This window comes from Scyliorhinus torazame, chromosome 1 (genome assembly GCF_047496885.1).
Source record: "Scyliorhinus torazame isolate Kashiwa2021f chromosome 1, sScyTor2.1, whole genome shotgun sequence".
NCBI classification, from domain to species: Eukaryota; Metazoa; Chordata; class Chondrichthyes; order Carcharhiniformes; family Scyliorhinidae; genus Scyliorhinus; species Scyliorhinus torazame.
The window spans coordinates 375,188,647-375,213,519 of record NC_092707.1 but is presented as its reverse complement, the minus strand read 5'-3'; the positions used below and the strand labels follow the sequence as shown (position 1 = coordinate 375,213,519).

Below are 24,873 nucleotides of genomic sequence, written 5' to 3'. Positions count from 1 at the left end.
CAAGCTGCTGCTGACCACAGTGATTCTTTTGTTTACCCAAATTACCTTCTGGCATGGTTGCCTCCATTAGAGGTAAATTTATAATATGACTCCGAGAATTTTAGAGTTTACAGCATTGTGGGAGGACGTTTGACTTACCTTGTTTGTGCTGATTCATTGCCAGAACAGTCCCATAGCCTGATTCGAAGAAGAGCAATTTGTCCCCTATATTCCAGCCAATAGTCCCTTCACAATCAACCTCATTTTCTCATCCAAATATATCAATTGGGCATTAGCACAAGCATGAGTTTGAGGGGGGTGCGGGGGGGAGCGGGGCGGGGGGTGAAGGTAAAAATAAGATGCTCGAAGGCTGCATGTGGATTACCAGTAATCCTACAAAAGGTCAAACTCTGCAACTGAATGACCCTCTCTATGGATGTGCTGAGTTAGAAATTTGTGGAGGCTGCATGTCAAGGATCTACCAAATGTGGGGATCTTGGTGCCCACCACCATGTTTAACTCAATCTTATTGCCAGATTCTTAGAGTGTCAAGGTTGCTGGCTTCAAGGGAAACGGAAACCATGGGAACTCAAGCCATGAGAAAGCTTTGACATTGGCCCTGTCTCCTCTGATGCCAGGAGCTAAGATTAGGCTGGAGTATTGCCCAACACCGACCCATGTGAATACTGGCAGCGCCAGCTATTTTGGGCAGAGATTTGACATTCCTGGGTTCTTCCCAATTTTCTTACCACATCCACGTTATGCCAAAGATATGAAGCCATTATTTGACTGTTCAGTTGCTGGCTGTGACACCTTGCTGCACAATTATTGGGTGATATGTTTGTATCTATAACAGTCACTGCTCTTCAAAAGCAATATATTGGTCATAAAGGACTTTGGAGTGTTATGGGGGTATGACAGGTTTTCTTATAATTTAGTCAGAAAACTGATTCAAATTTAAAAACTCGACCTAAAATTTCACCAAATACAGAAGGTTGGACAGACGATTGAGAGAATCTGGGCAGGATTCTCCGTGCCCCCCACGTTGAGTTTTGCACAGGCGGCCCACCATTGGCGAGTGAAGATCCTGCTGCTGGGGTTTCCCATTCTATGCCTATTTCCCCCCAGTCTGGGGAAACATTCTTCCTGCATCTACCCTGCCAAACCCTGTAATAATGTTGTATGTTTCAATGTGAATTCCTGTCATTCTTCTAAACTCGAGAGAATGCAGGCCCGGTCTTCTCAATCACTCCGCGTAGGACTATCTCAGGGATTATTCTGGTAAACCTTCCTTGCACTCCCTCTATGGGAAGTATATCCTAAGTTAAGGAGACCAAAACAGTGTACACGATACCCCAGCTAGGTGCAGCATTACAAAATCTTTATACAAATGCATCAGCACTTTTTTATTCCCGTACTCAAGTCAACATATAATTTGCCTTCCTGATTACTTGCTGCCCCTGCATGTTAGCTTTCATTGACTGATGAAAATAGACACCCAGGTCCCTTTGGACATCGACACTTCCCAAGCTCTTCCCATTTCAGAAATATTCTGCATTTCTATTTTTCTTACCAAAGTGGAGAACTTACACATTTTTTCACAGTATATTCCATCTCCCACATTCACTTAGCCTGTCTAAATCCCCTTGAAGCCTCTTTGTACCCTCTTCAAACTCACATTCTCACCCAGTTTGTGCCATTAGCAAACTTGGAAATATTACATTTGGTCCCCACATCGAGATCATTGTCATAGACTGTGAACAGCTGGGGCCTAAACACTGATCCTTGTGATACCCCACTAGTCACAGACTTCCAACCTGAGAATGACCCATTTATTTGTATCCTCTATTTTCTGCCTATTAACCAATTCTCAATCCATGCCATTTGCTTTCTAATTGCTTGCTGTACATGCATGCTAACTTTTTATGTTCCACATGCATGTACACACAAGACTCTCTGAACAGCTGAGACTCCAGCACTGAACATTTAAAAGTTTCACACCTTTTAAAAAGTATTCTGCTTTTCTATTCTGAGGATTAAAGTGAAGGATCTCACACTTGCCCAGATTATAACACACCTGCCACCATATCTTTTTGCAACCTCTTTGTATCTTCCTCACAGCTTGTATTCCCACCCAGCTGTGAAACTCAGACACATTACGCTCTGTCTCCTTGTTTAAGTTATTAATATAGATAGGAACAGGAGTAGGACATTCAGCCCATTGAGCTTGCTCCCCCCATTTCATACGATCACGGCTGATCAGACACCAATGCCTTTTAAACCCACTGTTCCCATAACCCTTTATGTTATTGTTAATCAGAAATATATCTATCGCTGCTTTGAACATACTCGATGATTGAGCTTCCACAGCATTCTGGGATAGAGAATTCCAAAGATTCCCAACCTTCCGTGTAAAGAAATTTCTCCTCATCTTGGTCCCAACTGGCATCCCCATTATTTTAAAATTGTGCCCCCCCCGGTTCTATATTCTCCAACCAAGGGAAACATCTTACCTGCCTCTACTTCTAAGTATTTTGTATGTTTTCAAACAAATGAGGCTCCATTAGTCACAGCCTGCCAACTTGAAAATGCCCCATTTATCACTACTCTATGCTTCCTGTCCACAAAACAATCCTCCATCCTAATATAATATCCCAACTCCATGAGCTTTGCGTATTAATCTTTTGCATGGCACCATATTGAATGCCTTTTGGAAATTCCAGTGAAACCAATACCAGAATGAATAAATATAATCTGGAGGAAAAGTTAAGATAGAGGTATAGAATATAAAAGTAAGGATAAAATGTTGGAATTGTATGAGACACTGGTGAGGCCACAACTGGAGTATTGTGTGCAGTTCTGGTCACCACATTACAGGAAGGACGTTATTGCTCTGGAGAGAGTGCAGTGGAGGTTTACAAGAATGTTGCCAGGGCTAGAAAAGTGAAGCTACGAGGAGAGATTAGATAGGTTGGGGTTATTTTCCTTGGAACAAAAAAGGCTGAGGGATGACTTAATTGAGGAATACAAAGTTATGAAGGGAAGAGATAGAGTGGACAGGATAAAATTGTTTCCCTTGGTGGAGAATTCTAGAACCAGGGGACATAGATTCAAGATAAGTGGCAGAATGTGTAGAGGGGACATGAGGAAGAACATTTTTGCGCAGAGGGTAGAGGGAGTCTGGAATTCGCTGCCCGAGTTTGTGGTGGAGGCTAAAAAGTACCTGGATCTTTTAGGTGCTCTTAAGCTACAGGGCTATGGACTGGGTGCAGGAAGGTGGGATCAGAAAGGGCACCTGGGCGCTATCGAGCTGGCATGGACAAGATGGGCTGAATGGCCTCCTTCTGCTGTAACTTTTCTATGATTCTATCACAAATGACTTAATTTTGCAAATTAACACGCAGAGCGGAGCATATGTATCATTCTGACATTTCTCTCAAGTTTCTTTGTGCACCTCAGAAGCTGGATTCTCTGGTCGCCGATGCTGAAATCGTGTTCGGGGATGGGCCGGAGAATCAAAGTTCCCGACCGAATCGAGGGCGGCGCCGCTTTCGCGATGCTCCGCCCCCTCCAAAGCGGCGTATCGACAGCCTCAGGACATTGACTGAGGGCCCCCCCCCCCCCGATGCTCCGCCCCCAACCGGCTGAGTTCCTGAAGGTGTTGGTCATGTGTGGTCTCATCCCTCGGGAACTCGGCGTGGTGGCTGCAGACTCAGTCCAGCGCCGCCATAGTCGAGGGTGGGCCGATCCGCGTGCAGGGGGGACTTCATCAGGGGCTGGGGACACTGTGGGGGTGGGGTGGGCTGGGGTGCGCGTGCTGGCCAAAGAGGGGGCACTATTTCGCGGGCCGGGTCCGCGAGGGGCCTCCACCATGTAGCATGGCGCGGCCGCTGCGGGCCGCCACCATGCGCCAGCGCGGCCACAGACCCGGCAATTCTCCGGGCCACATAGGCAGGTAGAGCCGGGAGCTCTTCGCTGCCGGCATGACAACCCCCAGTCGAACGGAGATTTGAGTACATAATGTGCAGTCATGGTTGGTTTGTTCCTGATGGGGGAAATCCCAAGTGTTTATGACTTCTCCCTTTCCCAGACTGTGACAGCACTTTTAAACCTTGCAGATGTTAGTGGAAAAGTGCAGAGATGTAACATAATCCGACTGGGGTTTTCTGGTCCCGCTGGCACCAATGGACCTTTGAAGGACAAAGACAATATTACGGCTCTGCCCCACTGCCATGGGACGGTAACATTCTGCCCTCTTGTCACTCAGTCCACAGATGCTGCCAGACCTGCTGTGTATTTCCAGCATTTTCTGTTTTCATTGTAAAATTAAAACTGGGAGCATCTCACCCGCCTGGCTGATTTAAATATTGCTTCAACCAAATGAGCGATCGGGAGATCCCCTTTTACTTCATTGATGATCTCCCTGTGACGTGTGCTTTCTCCAGCTGTGCCCATCATTCACTCTGATATACCATTACATTTTTCTTTCCAATTTTTCCAATTAAGGGGCAATTTAGCGTGGCCAATCCACCTACCCTGCACATCTTTTGGGTTTGTGGGGGTGAGACCCACGCAAACACGTGGAGAATGTGCAAACTCCACAGGAATAGTGACCCGGGCCCCGACCAGGATCGAACCCAGGTCCTCGGTGCCCTGAGGCAGCAGCGCTAACCACTGCACCACTGTGCCGCCCTTCTGTGTTACACCATTGCTGCTCTGAAACAGGTTGCTGGGTAGAACTAAGGAACAGCTCAGAATGATCAGCAATTTTCCCTGCATCCTTGTAGCCATTGTCTGTTTTTCTGCCCAGTTCCCCTTCATGCAGACACACACTGAAGTCAGGAGGTTTGCTTATGAGAAACTGATGGTCCAAAGACATATTGATGCAACACATTTGATGCTCCAGGGTGTCATGATAGGTGTTTATCTCACTGCCACCCCATAGACTTTGGAGCAGATTGGACACAGGTGAACACAATCTCCCTACACCATAGGAAGATGTGAAATAGGAGCAGGAGAAGACCTGTTTCGCCATTCACTCTGATCACGGCCGATCTTCATCTTCAATTCCCACAATCCCATCCGCTCCCCATATCTCTGAATCATCCTGGAAAGCTTATCTTCTCCAACGTGACACTTAAGTACCTAGACTGCAGTATGTTTGACCTTAACCTGCGCAATTTTTTTTTGTTTTGATTTCTAAATTTGTCTCTTTTGTCACAGGATGTCAAAAACAGAAGAAACCCCCGTCTGGTTCCGTATATCCTATTGGATGACCGCACAAAAAAATCCAACAAGGACAGCCTGCGTGAGGCCGTTCGTACCCTTCTAGGATATGGATATAACTTAGAGGCACCGGACCAGGACCATGGTACATCTTATCTCTTTCTTCTTTTTCTCTTTGATAATTTCAAATGTTATATGCCAAAGTGTTCAATGGTCAGAGATTGTTGATAAAGTATTCACAGTGGAAACTAGTTACTGATTATTGTTAAGTTTGGTCAGTGCTTTTCTTCAAATATATACTGTTGCCTTTTTCCTCACTTCTTCCTGTTCCATACCAATCCTGAGCTGAGAAGATGGCTGGATATTAGCAGTCCATCCTCTGCCGTGCTCCCTCTTGTGCAGCATGTTAGGAGATGCCTGTGAATATGATTTTTTTCTTGTCACCTAGGGCAAACATGTGCCTTCCACATCAGGATATTCCCTCCCTCAACAGGGACAAAATCAGCATGCTATTATTATGAGAGGGACTGAAAGTGAAAGCCAGCAGATGGCTGATTGCATCGACATGTCTGCAATCTGATCAAACTGACCAAATAGATCATCATTCAGGAACTTGTGATGAAGCCAATGGCCCAATGGACAGTGTCATCTTTCTTTCATAACAGGTTTAGCATTGATTGTACTGGCACTAGTTCTGGTCCCAAGTCCCAAACGCAACCGAATGATTTTTTTATTTGATGACTTCATCTTTATTGAACAAACTAAGGTCGCGATTCAGCGGCCTTGTCAATCCCGACTTGGTGTCGGGGCGAGGCTGTTGAATCTCGCGAGAGGCCTCTCATGAGATTCATGACGCTCGAAATGTTTCGTGAGATTCTGCGGAATCTTGTGAGACATCGCGAGAGCGAGATCCATTAGGCTCATTTAAATGTGCGTTTGCCAGATTCACCCGACGACTATGAGTCACTGGCCGTGCCTGGGAAACCTTGCCAGGGCACCTTTCAATACTGGACCACGCACACGTGGACCAGTCGTAATGGCACCTGGGGGGCAGCTGGGGCCATCGGAGACTCCCAAGTGGTTGGAGCAGGGCAGGGTGGCAGTGCCAACCTGGCACCCAGCACATTGACACCGCCAGCCTGGCATCCTGACAGTGCCATCTGGCCACCTTGACAGGGCTATCCTGGGGGATGGGAACCTGCGCAAGGAGTCAGAGAAAGAGGGAGCAAGGACAAAAGCAAAAGGTTGAAAAGTGAATAAGAAAAGTGATAGGTGGAGAAACCAAGGACAAAATGCAAACAGGGCAGTAGAGAAAAATATTGGGAGCAAGACCAGCATTGTGTAAAACACTAACTTAAAGGCTCTGTACCTTAATGCACGGAGCATTTGCAATAAAGTGGATAAACTAATCGCGCAGATAGATATAAATGGGTATGATATAATTGGGATTACGGAGACATGGCTGCAGGGTGAACAGGGATGGGAACTGAATGTCCCAGGGTTCTCAGTATTTAGGAAGGACAGGCATAAAAGAAAAGGTGGTGGTGTGGCACTGCTGGTTAAAGAGGAAATTAACACAATATTGAGAAAGGATATTAGCTCTGACAATGTGGAGTCTGTGTGGGTAGAGTTGAGAAATACCAAGGGACAAAAAACATTAGTGGGTGTCATATATAGACCCCCAAACTGCACTGGTGAGGTTGGGAATGGTATTAAACAAGAAATTAGTGATGCATGTAATAAGGGAATATCGGTGATCATGGGTGATTTTAATCTTCACATAGATTGGGCAAATCAAATTAGCCACAATGCCGTAGAGGAGGAATTCCTGGAGTGTATACGGGATGGTTTTCTTGACCAATATGTGGAGGAACCAACTAGAGAGCAGGCCATCTTAGACTGGGTACTATGTAATGAGAAGGGAATCATTGCCAATCTGGCAGTACGAGACCCCTTGGGGATGAGCAACCATAACATGACAGAATTTTTTATCAAGATGGAGAGTGAAGTAGTTGATTCGGTGACTAGGGTGCTGAATCTTATTAAAGGGAACTATGAGGATAGGAGGCGTGAGTTGGCCTTGATAGATTGGGGAGGGTTACTTAAAGGGATGACAGTGGATAGACAATGGCAAACATTCAAGGAACGCATGGGGTAACTACAGCAACTGTTCGTTCCTGTATGGCACAAAAGCAAAGGGGGTAAGAGGGCCAATCCATGGCTTACAAAGGAAATTAGAAATAGTATCCGATCCAAGGAAGAAGTATACAGATTGGCCAAGAAAAATAATAGGTCTGAGGATTATGAGCAGTTTTAGAATTCAGCAAAGAAAGACGAAGGGATTGATTAGGGGAAAGTACAGTACGAAAGGAAGCTTGCAGAGAACATAAAGACTGACACTAAGAGTTTGTACAGATATGTGAAGAGAAAGAGATTGGTAAAGACAAATGTAGGCCCACTGCAGACAGAAACAGGGGAATGCATAATACGGGGCAAAGAAATGGCTGAACAATTGAATACATACTTTGGTTCTGTCTTCACAAATGAGGACACAAATCAGATCCCAGAAATGTTAGAGAATGAAAGGTTTAGTGAGAGAGACGAACTGAGGAAGATCAACATTAGTAGAGAAATGGTGCTGGGAAAACTGATGCGATTGAAGGCGGATAAATCCCCAGGGCCTGAGAATCTGCATCCCAGAGTGCTTAAGGAGGTGGCACTAGAAATAGTGGATGCATTAGTGCTCATCTTCCGGGATTCTATAGACTCTGGAATTGTCCCTGAAAATTGGAGGGTAGCTCACGTCACTCCGATATTCAAAAAGGGAGATAGAGAGAAAGCAGGGAATTATAGACAAGTAAGCCTAACATTGATAGTGGGGAAAATGCTTGAATCCATTATCAAGGACTTTATAGCAGAACATTTAGAAAGCAGTGGCAGGATCAGTCAGAGTCAGCATGGATTTATAAAGGGAAAATCATGCTTGACAAATCTGTTGAAATTCTTTGAAGTGATAACCAGTACAGTTGACAAGGGGGAGCCAGTCGATGTGGTATATTTGGACTTTTCAGAAGGCGTTTGACAAAGTCCCGCGTAAGAGATTATTGTGCAAAATTAAAGCGCATGGGATTGGGGGAAATGTATTGAGGTGGATAAAAAACTGGTTGGCAGAGAGGAAACAAAGAGTAGGGATTAATGGGTCCTTTTCGAATTGGCAGGCAGTAACCAGTGGGGTACCATAGGGATCGATGCTGGGACCCCAGCTATTCATAATATATATTAATGATTTGGATGACGGAACAAAATTTAACATCTCAAAGTTTGCAGATGATACCAAGTTAGGTGGGAGGGAGAATTGTGACGTGGATGCAGGGATCCTAAGCAAGATCTGGATAGGTTGGGCGAGTGGGCAAACCAATGGCAGATGCAGTATAATTTGGGTAAGTGTGAGGTTATACATTTTGGAAGCAAAAACAGGAAGGCAGATTACTACCCGAATGGTTGTAAATTATGAGAGGGGAGTGTGCAGCGGCCCCTGGATGTCCTTGTGTACCAGTCGCTGAAGGTAAGTATGCAGGTGCAGCAGGCGGTAAAGAAGGCTAACGGTATGTTGGCCTTCATTGCAAGAGGTTTCGAGTATAGAAGCAGGGATGTGTTGCAGCAATTGTACAGTGCCTTGGTGAGGCCACACTTGGAGTATTGTGTGCCGTTTTGGTCTCCTCTGAGGAAGGATATTCTTGCTCTCAAGGGAGTGCAGCGAAGGCTTACCAGACTGATTCCAGGGATGGCGGGACTGTCGTATGAGGAGAGATTGACTAGGTTGGGATTGTTCTCGCTGGAGTTCAGAAGAATGAGGGGGGGATCTCATAGAGACTTATAAAATTCTAACAGGACTAGTCAGGGTAGATGCAGGGAAGATGTTACCAATAATAGGTGTGTCCAGAACCAGGGGTCACAGCCTGAGGATTCAGGGTAAACCACTTCAGACAGAGATAAGGAGACACTTCTTTACACAAAGAGTGGTGAGCTGTGGAATTCATTACCACAGGAAGTAGTTGATGCTAAAACTTTGAATATATTCAAGAGGCGGCTGGATATAGCTGGGCTGGAGAGAATGGGATCAAAGGCTATGGGGAGAAAGCAGGATTAGGCTAATGAGTTGGATGATCAGCCATGATCATGATGAATGGCGGAGCAGGCTCGAAGGGCCATAAGGCCTCCTCCAGCTCCTATCTTCTATGTATCTATGTGCCAGGATGGTACTGCCAAGGGCCTTTCCAGGTAGAGGGAGGCTGTGGGAGTTCCTAGGGGCATCCGCAAGCTTCCAGGGAGATGGGGGCTAAAAGGGGAGGGATTGTGGCGAAAAGATCCCGATCTGCGAGCTCGCCAGCAGGAAACCGCTCCAAATGTGGCCTTGGCACCGAGAATCTCTCTGAAGCCCAAAATAAGATAGTGTCGTTGAATAGCATGATGTTTCTCGGCACAGCAGGCACCAAGAAATACCCTGCTAAATGTGGACTTTAAATCAAGCCTATTCAAGTAGGCTGGTGCACTTGCTAATCATGAGGTAAAAAGGAACTTCCTAATTCGCCAAGCTAGAGCGTTAAGTTTAATTACATGGTGGCTGACAGAGCATTTTACCACATGCGGGCTGCCCTCCAATAGAAAAAACTAATTTAAAGGAAAAATGCCCTTTCTTGTTTTTCTGCTAATGCTGTTCAAATATTAATGCGATTAATTAATTAGTGTTCTTATCCAAAGGGATATAAGGATAGGAACTGTCTTTTGTGAAATATCGTAAGAAATAAGAGCAAGAGTAGAACATTCAGCCCCTCGAATCTGCTCCACCATTCAATAAGATCATGACTAATCTGATTGTGATTTAAACTCCACTCTCCTGCCAGCACCCCATTACCCTTCACTCCCCTGTCAATCGAAAGCCTGCCTACCCGAGCCTTGATTACATTCAATGACTCTTCATCCACTGCTCTCTGCGAAGGAGAATTGCATCGACCGACAACCCTTTAAGAGAAGAAATTCCTCCTCATTTCCATCTTAAATGGAGACAGCTTAGGGATGGGTAATAAATGCTGGCCCAGCCAGTGACACCACATCCCACAAATGAACAAGAAAAACCTGAATTTTGCAACTGTGCCCCTGGTCCTGGATTGTCCCACGACGGGAAACAAACATCCTTTCAGCATCTATCCTTTCAAGCCCCCTCAGAACCCTATATGCTTCAATAAGATCACCTGTCATTCTTCTAACTTCATAGAATCATAAAATTCACAGCGCAGAAGGAGGCCATTTGGCCCATCGAGCCTGCACCGGCCCTTGGAAAGAGCACCCCACTTAAGCCCACCCCATCCCTGTAACCCAACCTAACCTTTTTCGACACCAAGGACAATTTAGCATGGCCAATCCACTCAACCTGCACCTCTTTGGACTGTGGGAGGAAACTGGAGCATCCATGCAGTCATGGGTGAACATGCAGACTCCGCACAGACAGTGACCCAAGCCGGGAATCGAACCTGGGACCCTGGAGCTGTGAAGCAACTGTGCTAACCACTGTGCTACTGTGGCCCAACATACTTGACCTTTCCTTATCCCAGGCCTATTCCACCATTGAATTAGATCTTGGCTGATCTGTCCCTCAACCCTGTTTACACTCCTTTAATTCATATCACTTGAGCACAGAAATCCACAGAAGTCTATTAGTCTTAATGATGAACATCTTAATTGACCCTACATCCAAATTATTCTTGATGGGATAATTCTAGATTCCCACTGCCTTTAGTGTGAATAAATTCTGTGTGATTTAATTGTGTCACCATGTTCTGAATTCTTCCACTGGAGTGAATGGTCTCTACCCAGTGGAATTATTGACCATTCTCAACATTTAATTTGACTATCTTTCGGCCTTCCAAATTCAAGGAAGTAAAAGCCAAAATTCTCCAACTTGTCCTCATCATTTAACCCACAAGTCCTGATATCACTCCAGTAAATCTGCACCGCACCCCCTCCAAGCTTCTTAGAACCTACCTGAAGTGCGATGCCCAAAACAATGCTTACCCCAGAAGGGTTCTCAAACGAACAATGACTTCTGCCCCTTTAGAATCCAGTCCTCTGAAGTAAAGCCCAACATTACAGTCACCATTCTGATTGCTTTTTGTATTTGAGTGCTAGCTCTTATTGATTTTTTTTCATGGACAGACCAGAAGAACTAAATTAGCGAAAACATATTAAAAAAAATATATGGGACATGATTCCCCAGACCGTCGGGAAAACTGGAGTGGTTCCTGCAGGCGCTAGGAGTGAACCTGATGTTACATATAATGGCACTTAGAAATTTTTTTTGACCAAGATCAGGGTTTTTGTGCCATTCAATAGCACTTGGTGAATTTTTTAAAGAGGAGCGGGATTTTCGCTAGACCTGAGAGGGGCAGGACCTAATCTCCCTGACAGGTTCCACTCCTTAGAGATCAAAGGGTGCCCCAGTGTCAGAATGCTGCTGCTGCAGCACTCCTGGGTTCATTGGTAAGGTCCCCCTCTCCTTAATCGCTGGCAAGATCCCTTCCCATCTTCTTTCACAATAAGGAGAGACGTGCCAATCAAAAATTAGATCAATACTTATTTGTGCAGATTTATTTCCCCCTTTGGGTTTTGGTAATGGGTCAGGAAAATAAAATGCAAATTTTGAAATTGTAGTGAGTAGGGCTTATTGCATATGGGGCAGAAAAGTTCAAAATGATCTGAAATGAAGGGGTTTTCAGAGGGAAAACCACTGTGCATGATCCCTGAAAGCAGATTACCAATAAAGAAATAGCAGGTAATAAGCTGTTTAAAAATAGTAGGAGCATCTGCAGTTTCGAGAACAATCAGTCCCTCTGCTGATAATTTGAGATGTTAATGTGTGTGGTACAGAAGTATGTTTGTAATTGGAACTGCTGTGCTGATCGATTTGCCAAGTGGAAATTGCTATAACACAATAATTACACAATTTGTCAAATCTGATGCCAGCATATAAAACCAGAGAACGCTGGAAATACTCAACAGGTCTGGCAGCATCTGAGGAGAGAGAAACCAAGTTAAAACCCATTCATTTGCACAGTTTAAGACAGAGATCAGGAGATTTCTTTTTTCTCTCTCAGAGAGGCGTGAGCCTCTGGAACTCTCTTCCAGAAAAGGCAGTGGAAGCAGAGTCTTTGAATGTTTTTAAGGCATAGATTCTTGATTAACAAAGGGGTGAAAGGTAGGCCCAGAATGTGGGGTCGAAGTTACAAGCAGATCAGCTATGATCTTATTGAATGATGGAACAGGCTCGAAGGGCCAAGTGGCCTACTCCTGCTCCTAATTCGCATGTTAAAATCAGGCCCATCTTCTGTGGCCGATGATCTTTCCATTGATTTGAAATTTCTGGATCCCGCCAGGGGTGGGAAGGAGATGGTTGAGATCCAACCAATCCCATTTAAGAATAATTAAGGCATTTGAGGAGCAGATTAAGAGCTCATTAACAGGGGCCATTGAGATTTTCCCAGGGCCATCTGGGCTGCACACATTGGGTTCAGAGGTGGGCGTGCCATTTGATCGGGCAGGAGGCTGCGAGATGGATACACCACCACCTTCCCAGCCTTTACCTGATTGAGTCTGGGGAGGGAAAACTCATGGACGACAATTAATGCCCACTTCAGGGCCTCATTGTCCTCCAATGTCATTCACCCAGGAGTGGGTGGGGCCCGCCATGCGGGAAGACCGACAAGCAAAACCTCTTGTGGCCTGTTAGGGAAGGTCCCTCTTTCAATGGCACTCAGTGCTTGATTCAGGGACCCAGCATCGAGAAAGTGGGGTGGAGTACTGCTGAAAACACACTCGTGCCCTGCCCTTATGACACCCAGCCCTCCCCCCAGCTGGTGATCCCCATCCCACCCTCACTCACCCAGGGATTATTGGATTGGATTGGATTTATTTTATTGTCACATGTACCGAAGTACAGTGAAACGTTTTGTTCTGCGTACAGTACAGACAGTTCATTCCATACATGACAAAAAAACATAGAACATACATAAATACATAATGTAAATACATAGGCACAGGCAACAGGTGAAGCATACGGAGTGTAGTACTACTCAGTAGAGAAGATGTGTGAAGAAATCAGTTAAGTCCATGAGAGAGTTATTCAGGAGTCTGGTAACAGCGGGGAAGAAACTCTTTTTGAATCTGTTAGTGCGAGTTCTCAAACTTTTGTATCTCCTGCCTGATGGAAGAAGTTGGAAGAGTGAATAACCCAGGTGGGATGGGTCTTTCTTTCCCAAGGCAGCGGGAGGTGTAGATAGAGTCAATGGATGGGAGGCGGGTTTGCATGATGGACTGGGCTGTGCTCACGACTCTCTGTAGTTTCTTACAGTATTGAGCTGAGCAGTTGCCATACAAGGCTGTGTGCAGCCAGATAGGATGCTTTTTATGGTGCATCTATAATAATAATAATAATCTTTATAGACAAGTAGTCTTACATTAACACTGCAATGAAGTTACTTTGAAAAGCCCTGAGTCGCCACATTCCGGCGCCTTTTCGGGTACCCAGAGGGAGAATTCAGAATGTCCAAATTACCTAATAGCACGTCTTTTAGTACTTGTGGGAGGAAACCGGAGCACCCGGAGGAAACCCACGCAGACACGGGGAGAATGTGCAGACTCCGCACAGACAGTGACCCAAGCCGGGAATCGAACCTGGGACCCTGGATCCAGGGTCTGTAAAAATTGATAAGAGTCAATATGGACATGCCGAATTTCCTTAGTTTCCTGAGAAAGTATAGGCACTGTCCTGCTTTCTTGCTCGTAGCATTGATGTGGGTGGACCAGGACAGATTGTTGATGATGTACACACCTAGGAATTTGAAGCTGTCAACTATCTCCACCTTGGCACCATTGATGCAGACAGGGGTGTGCACAGTACTTTGCTTCCTGTAGTTAATGACCAGCTCTTTAGTTTTACTGACATTGAGGGAGAGATTGTTGTCTTTGCACCACTCCACTAAGTTCTCTGTCGCCCTCCGGTACTCTGACTCATCGTTGTTTGAGATCCGACCCATTACTGTCGTGCCATTAGCAAACTTGTAGATGGAGTTGGAGCCAGATTTTGCCACACAGTCGTGTGTATATAGGGAGTATAGTAGGGGGTTAAGTACGCAGCCTTGCGGGCTCCAGTTTTGAGGAATATTGTGGAGGAGGTGTTGTTGTTTATCCGTACTGATTGTGGTCTATGGGTCAGGAAACTGAGGATCCAGTTGTACAGGGAGGATCCAAGTCCTAAATTTTGGAGCTTTGATAAGAGCTTGGCTGGGATTGTGATGTTAAAGGAGGAGCTGTAGTCAATGAATAGAAGTTTTACGTAGGAGTCCTTGTTGTCGAGATGCTCTAGGGATGAGTGTAGGGCCAGGGAGATGGTATCTGCTGTTGACCGGTTGTCCGCCTGCATTGTGGGTTGAACTGTTTTATGCCTTAGATTTCTTTTTCTAAGTAATCTCACCAAATTACTTTCCTAAACAAAATTGTCATTTTGACTCATGTAAAGGAAATTGGGACAGAGAGGGGGACTTGGTTTTGCTCTGCTTAAAGTGATCTATCACCGTTAACCTGAGGCATCTGAAGATTGATTGATTGCCTTATTGAGTTGAGGAGGGTTAATTTCTGACAATATTTTTCCCTGAAATTTAAAAGACCTTTCTCTTTCTCTCTGTCAGGAGTTAATGATTGAAGAAGGTGGTACATAGAATTCACTAGTCTAATGGATAGCGTGAATATTGATGCAACTGATTTCATAAATCTTTACTCAAGTTAGCCTTCAACACACAGAATGATCTGAAAATCCACAGGCGTTGATTATTCGGCAGGCACTTCTTTAGCCTGCAGAATAAGTGTGCATTTGGAACATTGAAAATGTTACTTTCCAACACTCCTTCTAACGGAATCTTTCAAAAATTTATACTGACAGGTTTAGAAATGTAGACAACGCAATTATTAATATGGAATGGATTAAGGTCTAGTTAAATGTGAGATCTGAATGAATCGACAAAAAACGATTCCTTTCACAAGGTCACTTTCTCTGACTTCTTAGAACGGATTAAATTTTTACCTGGCTAGTAACGGGGGAGAAGTGCATTGTTAACATAGCAACAGTGCCTGCATGCATTCTGTTAATTCAATAAAAGCCACATAATGGTCAAGATGGATATCTGCCAAGGAATTTAACAGGTGATTTGCGCTAGTTTATGTGAGCAGTCTCTCTCTCGGTGTGGCTTATTAAAGCACTGGTAAATTTACGCATCCTGTCAGAGAGTTTGCATCGAACGAAAAAGCCTATAATTCAACAAAATATTAGTTAGTTTAAAAGACAATTAAATGTTCTGATTAGTCAAACGTTTCTGTGAGTGCGATGGGCCAAATAGCATCATTCATTTCCACCTTATTTTCCATTTTCATACATACTTAAATTTATATTAATGCTGAGTGAGATCCACGTGTACAACCTGACATGCGATTTCTGTGATCTAACATTTCCACTTATTTTGTGAGATATTTTAGTTCTTTTCTCTTGGCTTTCCTCATGCAACACCATTGGGGAGGGAAGCTGTGAGAGGAGGTGGCCGATTAGCGTCAGGCCTACCCCAGCAATGCTTCGAAATTAGCTGTGATAATGGAAGTGTTTTGACTTTAGCTCAACGCCTCCTCACGATTAGTTTTTTTAAAATTGTGATATATGTAGTAAGTATCAGTACAGTGAGCTGATTGTTTTCTTTGGGAGGGAATGAAAATTTGGGCTTCTTAAATTGAGGGGTGACATTTTCGTGCACCTGTGCCACACCATGGGTGGATCTTCCAGTCAGTTTCCCGAGGGCGGAACTGTCAGAATTCTCTTCTCAGGATTCTAAAGGCGGATTGAGATTCCAGACGAACAATGTCAGGAAAGCCTTTAGCATGTCATGCGTGAACATTAATAGGCCACCTCTCCGGAATTAAGTTCCCACTCTGAATTAAGTTGCCGCCAGCAGGAAATTAGAAGTTTAACTTTTAGGATTGTACATGCGTAGCGTGCTCTTGGCGAGCTTCACTTCTTCCCTGACTTTGAGGTCAGTAGATGCTGCTTTTGCCTTCTTGGGGGCCTCACATAACTTTACTCATCATGAGCGCCAGTAGCACAAGTTGTGCAAAGGCTGGAGTGAGACCGGCATGGAAGGATGGAACAGAGGCTGGACCCAGAAGGCAGGCTGAGGGGGTAAGGGAGGGAGCCTGTCTCTGTGCTCTTCATATATGGCACCCAGCCCTGCGGCTTTCTGCCCCCCCCCCCCCCCCCCCCCAGCCACGAACATTGAGATTTGTTGTGCTCCGCATGAATGCATATGTAATTATGTGTAAGATCTTGCACAATCAGCTGCCCGCCCCCTCTTGTAGGCCATGTGGTAAGAATGAATTGGCAGAGTTAAATATTAGCTATTTAGAAAAGTGAGAGAAAAATAATTCTTCACTCAACATAAATTAAAGGGTAAAAGGCCAGGGAGATTTGGGGTATCTGTGTCAAATCATTGAAGGTGATGGGGCATATGGAACTCTGGTCCTTTTAAATGGTAGAATAGACTACAAAAGCAAAGCAGTTACGATGAACCTTTAATAAAACATTAGCTTGGTTTGAACTGGAGCATTATATCTGATTCTGGGGACCACACTTCAGGAAGGATGTGTATGATTTTAGAGAGAGTGCAGAAAAGATATACATGAAAGGTTCTCGGGACAAAGGACTTCAGTTGGGTAGCTAGATTGGAGAAGCTGAGCTTGTTCTCCTCAGAGAAGAAAGGTTGAGTGGAGGTTTTATAGAGGTGTTCAAACTGAGGAGAGTTCTAGTCAGAGAAAATTAATAGAAGTTGTTACTGTGACAGATGGGTTGAAAATCGGACAACACCAAATTAAGTTGAATGGCAGAATAATAATAATAATCTTTATTAATGTCACAAGTAGGCTTACATTAACACTGCAGTGAGGTTACTGTGAAAATCCCCTAGTCGCCACATTCCGGCACCTGTTCGGGTACACCGAGGTGTGGTAGTCACCACTAGTTGTATTACATGTATTACGGCACTGCCCGTATAGTAGAGGTACATGGGTAAATCCCTGCCTGCTGGCTCTGCCCAGTAGGCGGTGTATAAATGTGTGTGCTCGCCGGTGCTGCAGCCATTCTGGTTCCAGCTACAGGAGGCACAACATCTTTGCTCAATAAAGCCTCGATTATTCCACTACTCTTGTCTTTGTGGTAATTGAAAGTGCATCAATTTATTGAGCAAAGATTTTTTTAAATGATGGATCTCCGCATCAAGCCTGATTGCCTGCAGCTGAGCCCTCAAGCAGCCAATGCTACGTCCACCTTTGACCACTGGCTAGCCTGCTTCGAAAGTTACCTCCGAACATCCACTGAGGAACCCTCGGACTCGCAGAAGCTCCAAGTCCCCTATTCACATGTGAGCCCTGACATTTTTCCTCTCATCCGGGATGCGTCCACTTACTCCGAAGCGATGAAGCTCCTGTCAATCAAGTATACACCAGGCACCACCTGGCCACGAGACAGCAACTCCCCGGGGAGTCTCTGGACGATTTCTGGTGCGCCCTGCACATCCTAGGTGGGAACTGTGACTGCCAGGCAGTTTCAGCGGTCCAGCACACCGAACTTTTAATTTGAGACGCTTACGTTACGGGCGTGAAGTCTGCGTACGTCCGCCAGCGGCTACTGGAAGGGGGTACGCTTGATCTTGCGGGAACTAGGCAGCTCGCTAATTCGTTAGAAGTGGCCTCCCGTAACGTCCAGTCCTACGCCCCGGACCGCGCGGCACCCTCGTGGGCATCGTGGGCCCCACCAGCTGCCGACTCCAGCTCACCACAAGCCTGCACCGCGCGACAGCCAGCCAAGCGCTATTTTTGCGGGCGAAACAAACACCCCAGGCAGCGATGCCCGGCGCGGAGCGTGACCTGCAACGGCTATGGGAAGAAGGGACACTTTGTTTCTGTTTGCCAGGCCCGGTCGGTTGGCGCTGTTTCCAGGCCCGGCGTTCCAAAACTCCCCATGTGCGACCCACGCGCGCCGCCATTTTCCCCTTCCCAATCAATGTGCGGCCCGTGGGCATCGCCACCTTCTTCACCGCAAGCCACGTGCGGCCCATGGGCGCCGCCATCTTCGGTGCCATTTTGGACGGCGTCTCAGGACCCCTGCTCGTCTGGCCGTTCATCGTCTGCCGCTACCACCACTGACCAGCCCGGGACCACCCAGCATCTGCCACAGCGTGCCTCTATCAACTTGGATCAGTCCCAGCCCCGCAACCTCGCGACCGCGGCAACTCCAGGAGCACAGAGAGCGCCATCCACCCCACTACGGTAAGGCGCTGCTCCCTCCCGGTACACCCCGTCACCCAGGAAATCTCCCTGGCCTCCGGATCCCATTCCGTGGAAATCCGGGGGTACTGCATCGCGACCCTCACCGTCCAGGCCGTAGAGTTCAGCAACTTCCGGCTCTACGTCCTCCCCCACCTCTGCGCTGCCCTGTTACTTGGCCTGGACATTTAGTGCCACCTCCAAAGCCTAACCTTAAAATTCGGTGGACCCCTACCCCCCCCTCACCATATGCAGCCTCACGACCCTTAAGGTCGATTCACCTTCGCTGTTTCCGAACCTCACCCCGGATTGCAAACCCGTCGCCACTAGGAGCAGACGGTACAGTGCCCAGGACAGGACCTTCATCAGGTCGGAGGTCCAATGGCTTCTGCGGGAAGGGGTCATTGAGGCCAGCAACAGCCCGGCGAAGCTCAATGAGCCCCCTGATGCCCTATCCCGCGGTACATGTGCCAGCGCACAAGTGGACCGACTCCGGGCTCTCCACTATGACCTCTGCCACCCGGGGGTCACCTGGTTCTTCCATTTCACCAAGGCCCGCAACCTGCCCTACTCCATTGAGGAGGTCAGGACCGTCACCAGAGACTGCCAGGTCTGCACAGCGTGCAAGCCGCACTTCTACCGGCCAGATTGAGCGCACCTGGTGAAGGCCCCCCGCCTCTTTGAGCGCCTCAGCATGGACTTCGTGATTGATGAGTACTCCTGGTTCCCTTTCGCCATCCCATGCCCCGATATGACTTCTGCTACGGTAATTAAAGTCCTCTGCAGCATGTTCTCTGTTCGGTTTCCCCACCTACATCCACAGCGATCAGGGATCCCCTTTTATGAGCGATGAGCTGTGTCAGTTCCTGCTCAGCAAGGGCATTGCCTTGAGCAGGACGACCAGCTACAACCCCCGGGGAAACGGGCAGGTGGAGAGGGAGAACGGGACGGTCTGGAAGGCCGTCCTGCTGGCCCTGCGGTCTAAAATTCTACCGGTCTCCCGCTGGTAGGAGGTCCTCCCCGACACGCTCCACTACATCTGATCCCTCCTCTGCACCGCGACCAACGAGACCCCTCACGAATGTGTGTTTGCCTTCCCCAGGAGGCTCCCAACATGACTGAACAGTTCCTGGACCCGTCCTCCTTCGGAAGCCTGTGCGGACCCATAAGTTGGACCCCTTGGTCGAAAAAGTCCACCTCCTACATGCAAACCCGCAGTACGCCTACGTACCCCGATGGGCGCCAGTACACAGTCTCCCTCCGGGACCTGGCACCCGCTGGATCCCCACCCATGACCCCAAACCTGACACCGCCCCCCCCCCAGGTTGCCTCATTCACCCCTGCACCACTCATCTTCCCTCCAGCGAATCTCACCACAGCCCTCGCACCAGTAGGATCCGTCCTCTCACTGGTTCCACTCAGGGGTGACGAGACCAACATGCTCCCGAAGTCGCAGGTGACCAAGTCGGCGCCCACATCACCACCAGGACTGAGGCAATCGCAGAGGGGGGGTCAAGGCCCCTGACAGACTTAACTTGTAATGTTTTCCACCACCCCCGCCGGACTCTTTTTTAACAGGGGGTGAATGTGGTAGTCACCACTAGTTGTATTACATGTATTACGGCACTGCCCGTATAGTAGAGGTACATGGGTAAATCCCTGCCTGCTGGCTCCGCCCAGTAGGCGGCGTATAAATGTGTGTGCTCGCTGGTGCTGCAGCCATTCTGGTTTCAGCTACAGGAGGCACAACATCTTTGCTCAATAAAGCCTCGATTATTCCCCTACTCTCTTTGTGGTAATTGATAGTGCATTATGAGAGAAAATTCTGAATGCCCAATTCACCTAACAGCACGTCTTTCGGAACTTGTGGGAGGAAACCAGAGCACCCGGAGGAAACCCACGCCGACACGGGGAGAACGTGCAGACTCCACACAGAGAGTGACGCAGTGGGGAATCGGACCTGTGACCCTGGTGCTGTGAAGCAGCAGTGCTAACCCTTATGCTACCGTGCCACCCTACAGTAAAAGGAAAAGCCTTTTTACACAGCGAGAGGTTAACAGCTGGAATGCATTTCCTCAGAGAGTGATGGAAGTACAATCTTTAACGGTTTTCAAAAGCTTATTGGATAAGCAGCTGAAAAGAGAGAAAGGTTGCAGGGCTTTAAGGGAAAGGAGGAGTGTAGGACTGGCTGAGGTGGGATTTGCGGAAAGGTGGAGTGCAGGATTAGCTGAGATGCTACTGTTTGGAGCCAGCGCAGACATGATGAGCTGATTGTCCTCCTGTGCTGTGACCATTCTATGATTACAGGATATGGTGCAGATTTAGTTCTGTGGAGTGTCAGAACCATCTTACCTCTGTTTTAGAAGGTCTTGGGTTCAAATCCTATTCCGGGACTGGAGTACTAAAATCAAGGCTGGAATCCCAATGCGGCACTGAGGGATTGTTGTACGGTCAGAGATTCGATAGTTTGGATTCAATGCTAGACTGAAGCCTTGTCTGCCCTCTTAGATAGATAGAAATTATGATTATTTCTAAGAAGACAGGAAAGTTATCACCAATATCATGGCCAATATTTCCACCTCAAATCACCATCTCAAAAATAGATTACCATAGAATTTACAGTGCAGAAGGAGGCCATTTGGCCCATCGAGTCTGCACCGGCTCCTGGAAAGAGCACCCCACCCAAGGTCAACACCGCCACCCTATACCCATAACCCAGAAACCCCATAACCCAGTAACCCCACCCAACACTAAGGGCAATTTTTGGACACTAAGTCATAATCACTTATGTCTTAAGACACTTGGTCATAATCACATTGCTGGTTGTGGGAACTTATTATATGCAGTTGACTGTCGTGTAGCTAACATTATAATCATAACTACACTTAAAAAAGTACTTAATTGGCTGAAAAGTGTTTTGAAGTGTTCAATGGGCATGAAAAGTAATATCTAACTGCAAGTTTTTTTTTTTAGAAATTATGCTTTTATGCTTATGCTTTGCATTGACAACAATCCAACAGCAAAAGGGTCTAAAATGATACTGCAAATTACTGCGGATGCTGTAATCTGAAACAAAAGAGAAAATGCTGGAAAATCTCAGCAGGTCTGGCAGCATCTGTAGGGAGAGAAAAGAGCTAACGTTTCGGGTCTGATGACTCTTTGTCAGAAGGGTCTAACTTGCTGTTATGTAAGGCTGTCAATTTGGATTGAGGGTTCCCGGTACTTCTGCAGGGCAGTTCAAGCACATTTATATGTACAAGGGACAACTTTCAACACTCCCTGCGATCATTGTGGCATTTAGTACAGTGCAGTCCCTTTATCACATACTTGTTTGTGATTCAGTTTTTAAAACAACATATTGATCCTTTCCAAGAGTATTAAACGTTCCTTTTTTTTGTCTTATGTTACTTCTTTGCAAATGTTGAGCAGAATTGAATCCAGGTTATGGGGTCTCGCCCACTGGCAGGAGAGCTGGCCAGAGCCCCGAATCATCTCCTTTGGGGAGGGCTTGCTGTATTAAGTGCCTGTCAGGCACTAAGTGGAGGGGGCCTGCCCTGGGATCAAGGACCCAAGGAGTGGAAACACCACCTCCTGACAGCTTCTTGTCAATAGGAGGCCAGAAGCTCCTCCGTCGTTACCAATACACCCACCAGAGGCCCAGGATCGGCAAAGGATCCAGGCTACAGGTGAGTGAGGGCAGGATGAGTGTTGTGGGAAGCCGGTGGCTCCACTGCCTAGGTGGGACCGGCGGTTTGGAAGAATGGGGAAGGGCTGTCTGTCCTTACACCCCATCTGCTTCCTGATGCCTCGTCCTTTGATCAGGCCCTGAGTGGCTGACAAGCGAGGCTTGGCATCCTATGCGGCGACTGCACCACCCCCGCGAGTTGAATTCGGGCAGCAGCGGGATCATGCCCTTAAGTGGGTGTTGAGGACCTCAATTGGCTTCAGGGGTATTGTGACATTATGAGAAATGTACAAAACTGTTATGTCCGAATCAACCACTAGAGGAAGTTAGATGCAGAACGTTTTCAAGCATTGATGCTCAGCCTTCTGGGAGAATGTTGAGGAGAAGGCTAGGAGATAGATTGTAGGGAAGCTAGTGTGAGTGAGAGCAGATCATAGTTATTATATTAGTGTAGAGATTAGTGGTAGATGAGTGCAGATTGTATATTTATTGTCAATTGTTTATTACATAGAAGTAAGAGGTCGAATCCAATTAAGTAGTGTAAATAAACCTTTAGCTTTGTTTAATATAGAAGCTAGTTTTGGTCTTTGTGAACACTGTGCCAAACATCCCAGGATCTGAACCACCAAGAACACCACTGGTATCAAAGCTTGCAGCTTTCAGAAGATGTTTCGATAATACATGAACAGAGTGATCCAGGAGGTGGTCATATGATCAAATATCTCATGATCAAATGCCAAGACTCCAGGAATATGCCCAACTTGGTTGACACCTTGTAACCGCTGGGCCGAGGAAAGATTCATCCTTTCAGTTTGTCTGAGGCCCCTGTTTGCTTCCAACCCATGCATTTATTACTGGAGCAAGAAATTACCTGTTTCTTTATGTTGTGTTTTTATTGTAGCTGCAAGATCTGATCTGCTGAACAATGCGGCAGAGAGATTCCGTATTTTCCGTGCGGAGAAAACCTACGCCGTGAAAAGCGGGAAGTGGTACTTTGAGTTTGAGGCAGTGAGTGCCGAGGACATGCGCGTTGGCTGGACCAGACCAGGCTGCCGCCCGGATCAGGAGCTCGGCACCGATGATCAGTCCTTTGTTTTTGATGGTTTAAAGGTTCGTCTAAGCTTCAAAGCAGATCAGTCAAGGACTGTGCCCATGAGGCGATGTAGTCAGACAGAAGTAAAAATGGTAAACTAAAGTGCATTAATCACTTTGCTGTCTACATTTCAGTTGTCTTTTACCGCAGAAATATTATTAAATACATGTTGTGATTCACAAACGCTGCTTTGAGGAATAGATAACGCTTGATTTTTTTGGGGGGGAGGGGGACTTTTCAAAATTATGTATGGCATTATTGTTGGGGATTGAAAAGTATCACACAATTTATCAGGAAGAGTTCACGGATCAGATGCAGAACAGCCAGTGGAGCTCTCCCTACTCCACCCGATCAAGCTGCCTTATTCCTGCCCGGAAGATCTCCAAATGCTTGTGCTTTAATTTTTCCACTGCCCCACACGAATATTCCTCAGTACATTATCCATTTTTGACACATTTATTTTCTTTCTCTTTACTTCAGCATTCTCCCTCCTATTAGTATTCCCTGTCTCTACCAATGGGTGTTTTGAATTAGATGATGAGTGGTGCGCAAGACCATGCCACCCCCCCCCCCCCCCCCCCCCACCCACCCACCCACATATCGGTCCTTTCGACCCCTGTATTGCACTGTAGAATATGAGCATACCTTAGAATAGAAACTTTGTGTGGAAGTCGTGATCCCACGTTTTTCAATTCAGTGAAACAGGACATGTAAAATAACCCATTTTGAAGCAGTAACTGCTGAGACCATGTGCAGGATCTTGAGCTCATGTTTGGGCCAGAAACAGAGGTGGGTGGGTGGGAGCTAATAATCAGCCTGCGAGGTGGTGTGCCAGTTCACTGGCCCTATCATGCCTCTGGTTCATTCTCATGGAAGTGGAATGACTAACTATCTGCAGATAGCCGTTAGCCAACCTGGCTGACTAGACATTTAAGGCCGATTAAAGGTTTCCGTAAATGCAGGGGACCAGTTGAGGTGCCTGGGAGTGGCCGCCTGGTAGTCGTCCTGGGGTCCAGGGCTCCAGGCTGCGCTAGATGTCCACCCTGCCCCTCTGGATGCTGCAGCAACCCCAGGTCACCGTGGAGAGGGATTCCCTCTTTGCAGTGATATCCTGGCTGCAAAGGCCATTTAAAAAAATTCAAACTTTAGAAAAAAGGTTGGAGAAAAGGCACCTCCAGTTTGAAGTGTTTTTCGTACCTCCCTTCATAGCCTGCTGCTTAATTCAAGCTTCAAGGCCTCTGATTGGCCCTGTACCTTAATTGGACGATGAGCTCTCGCCCAGGCCTATTCATTTCACCGCTGTGAAAATTGGGCTTATTGACTGCTTCCCCACCGCGAGGGCAGTTTGACATTGTCCCAACCTGTAATTCCTAACTGCAGAGGAAATATCTTGCCGGGGTCCAGAGAGCAAAGAGCACACACCAAAAAAGCAGATATTTGCCTCCATTTCAATTTAAAAGGAAAATGCATCCACCAGTCC

At 46.7% G+C, this 24,873-nt stretch overlaps 1 protein-coding gene across 1 annotated transcript in view; it reads left to right on the top strand.

The window, feature by feature from the left end:
- The window catches only part of ryr2a (ryanodine receptor 2a (cardiac)), a 1,117,859-nt gene that overhangs the window by 662,420 nt on the left and 430,566 nt on the right, over nucleotides 1-24,873 (top strand). The window contains exons 25-26 of the mRNA XM_072511661.1: nucleotides 5,203-5,350; nucleotides 23,202-23,410. Coding sequence (XP_072367762.1) covers nucleotides 5,203-5,350; nucleotides 23,202-23,410 — 357 coding nt within the window. The remainder of the gene's footprint in view (nucleotides 1-5,202; nucleotides 5,351-23,201; nucleotides 23,411-24,873) is intronic.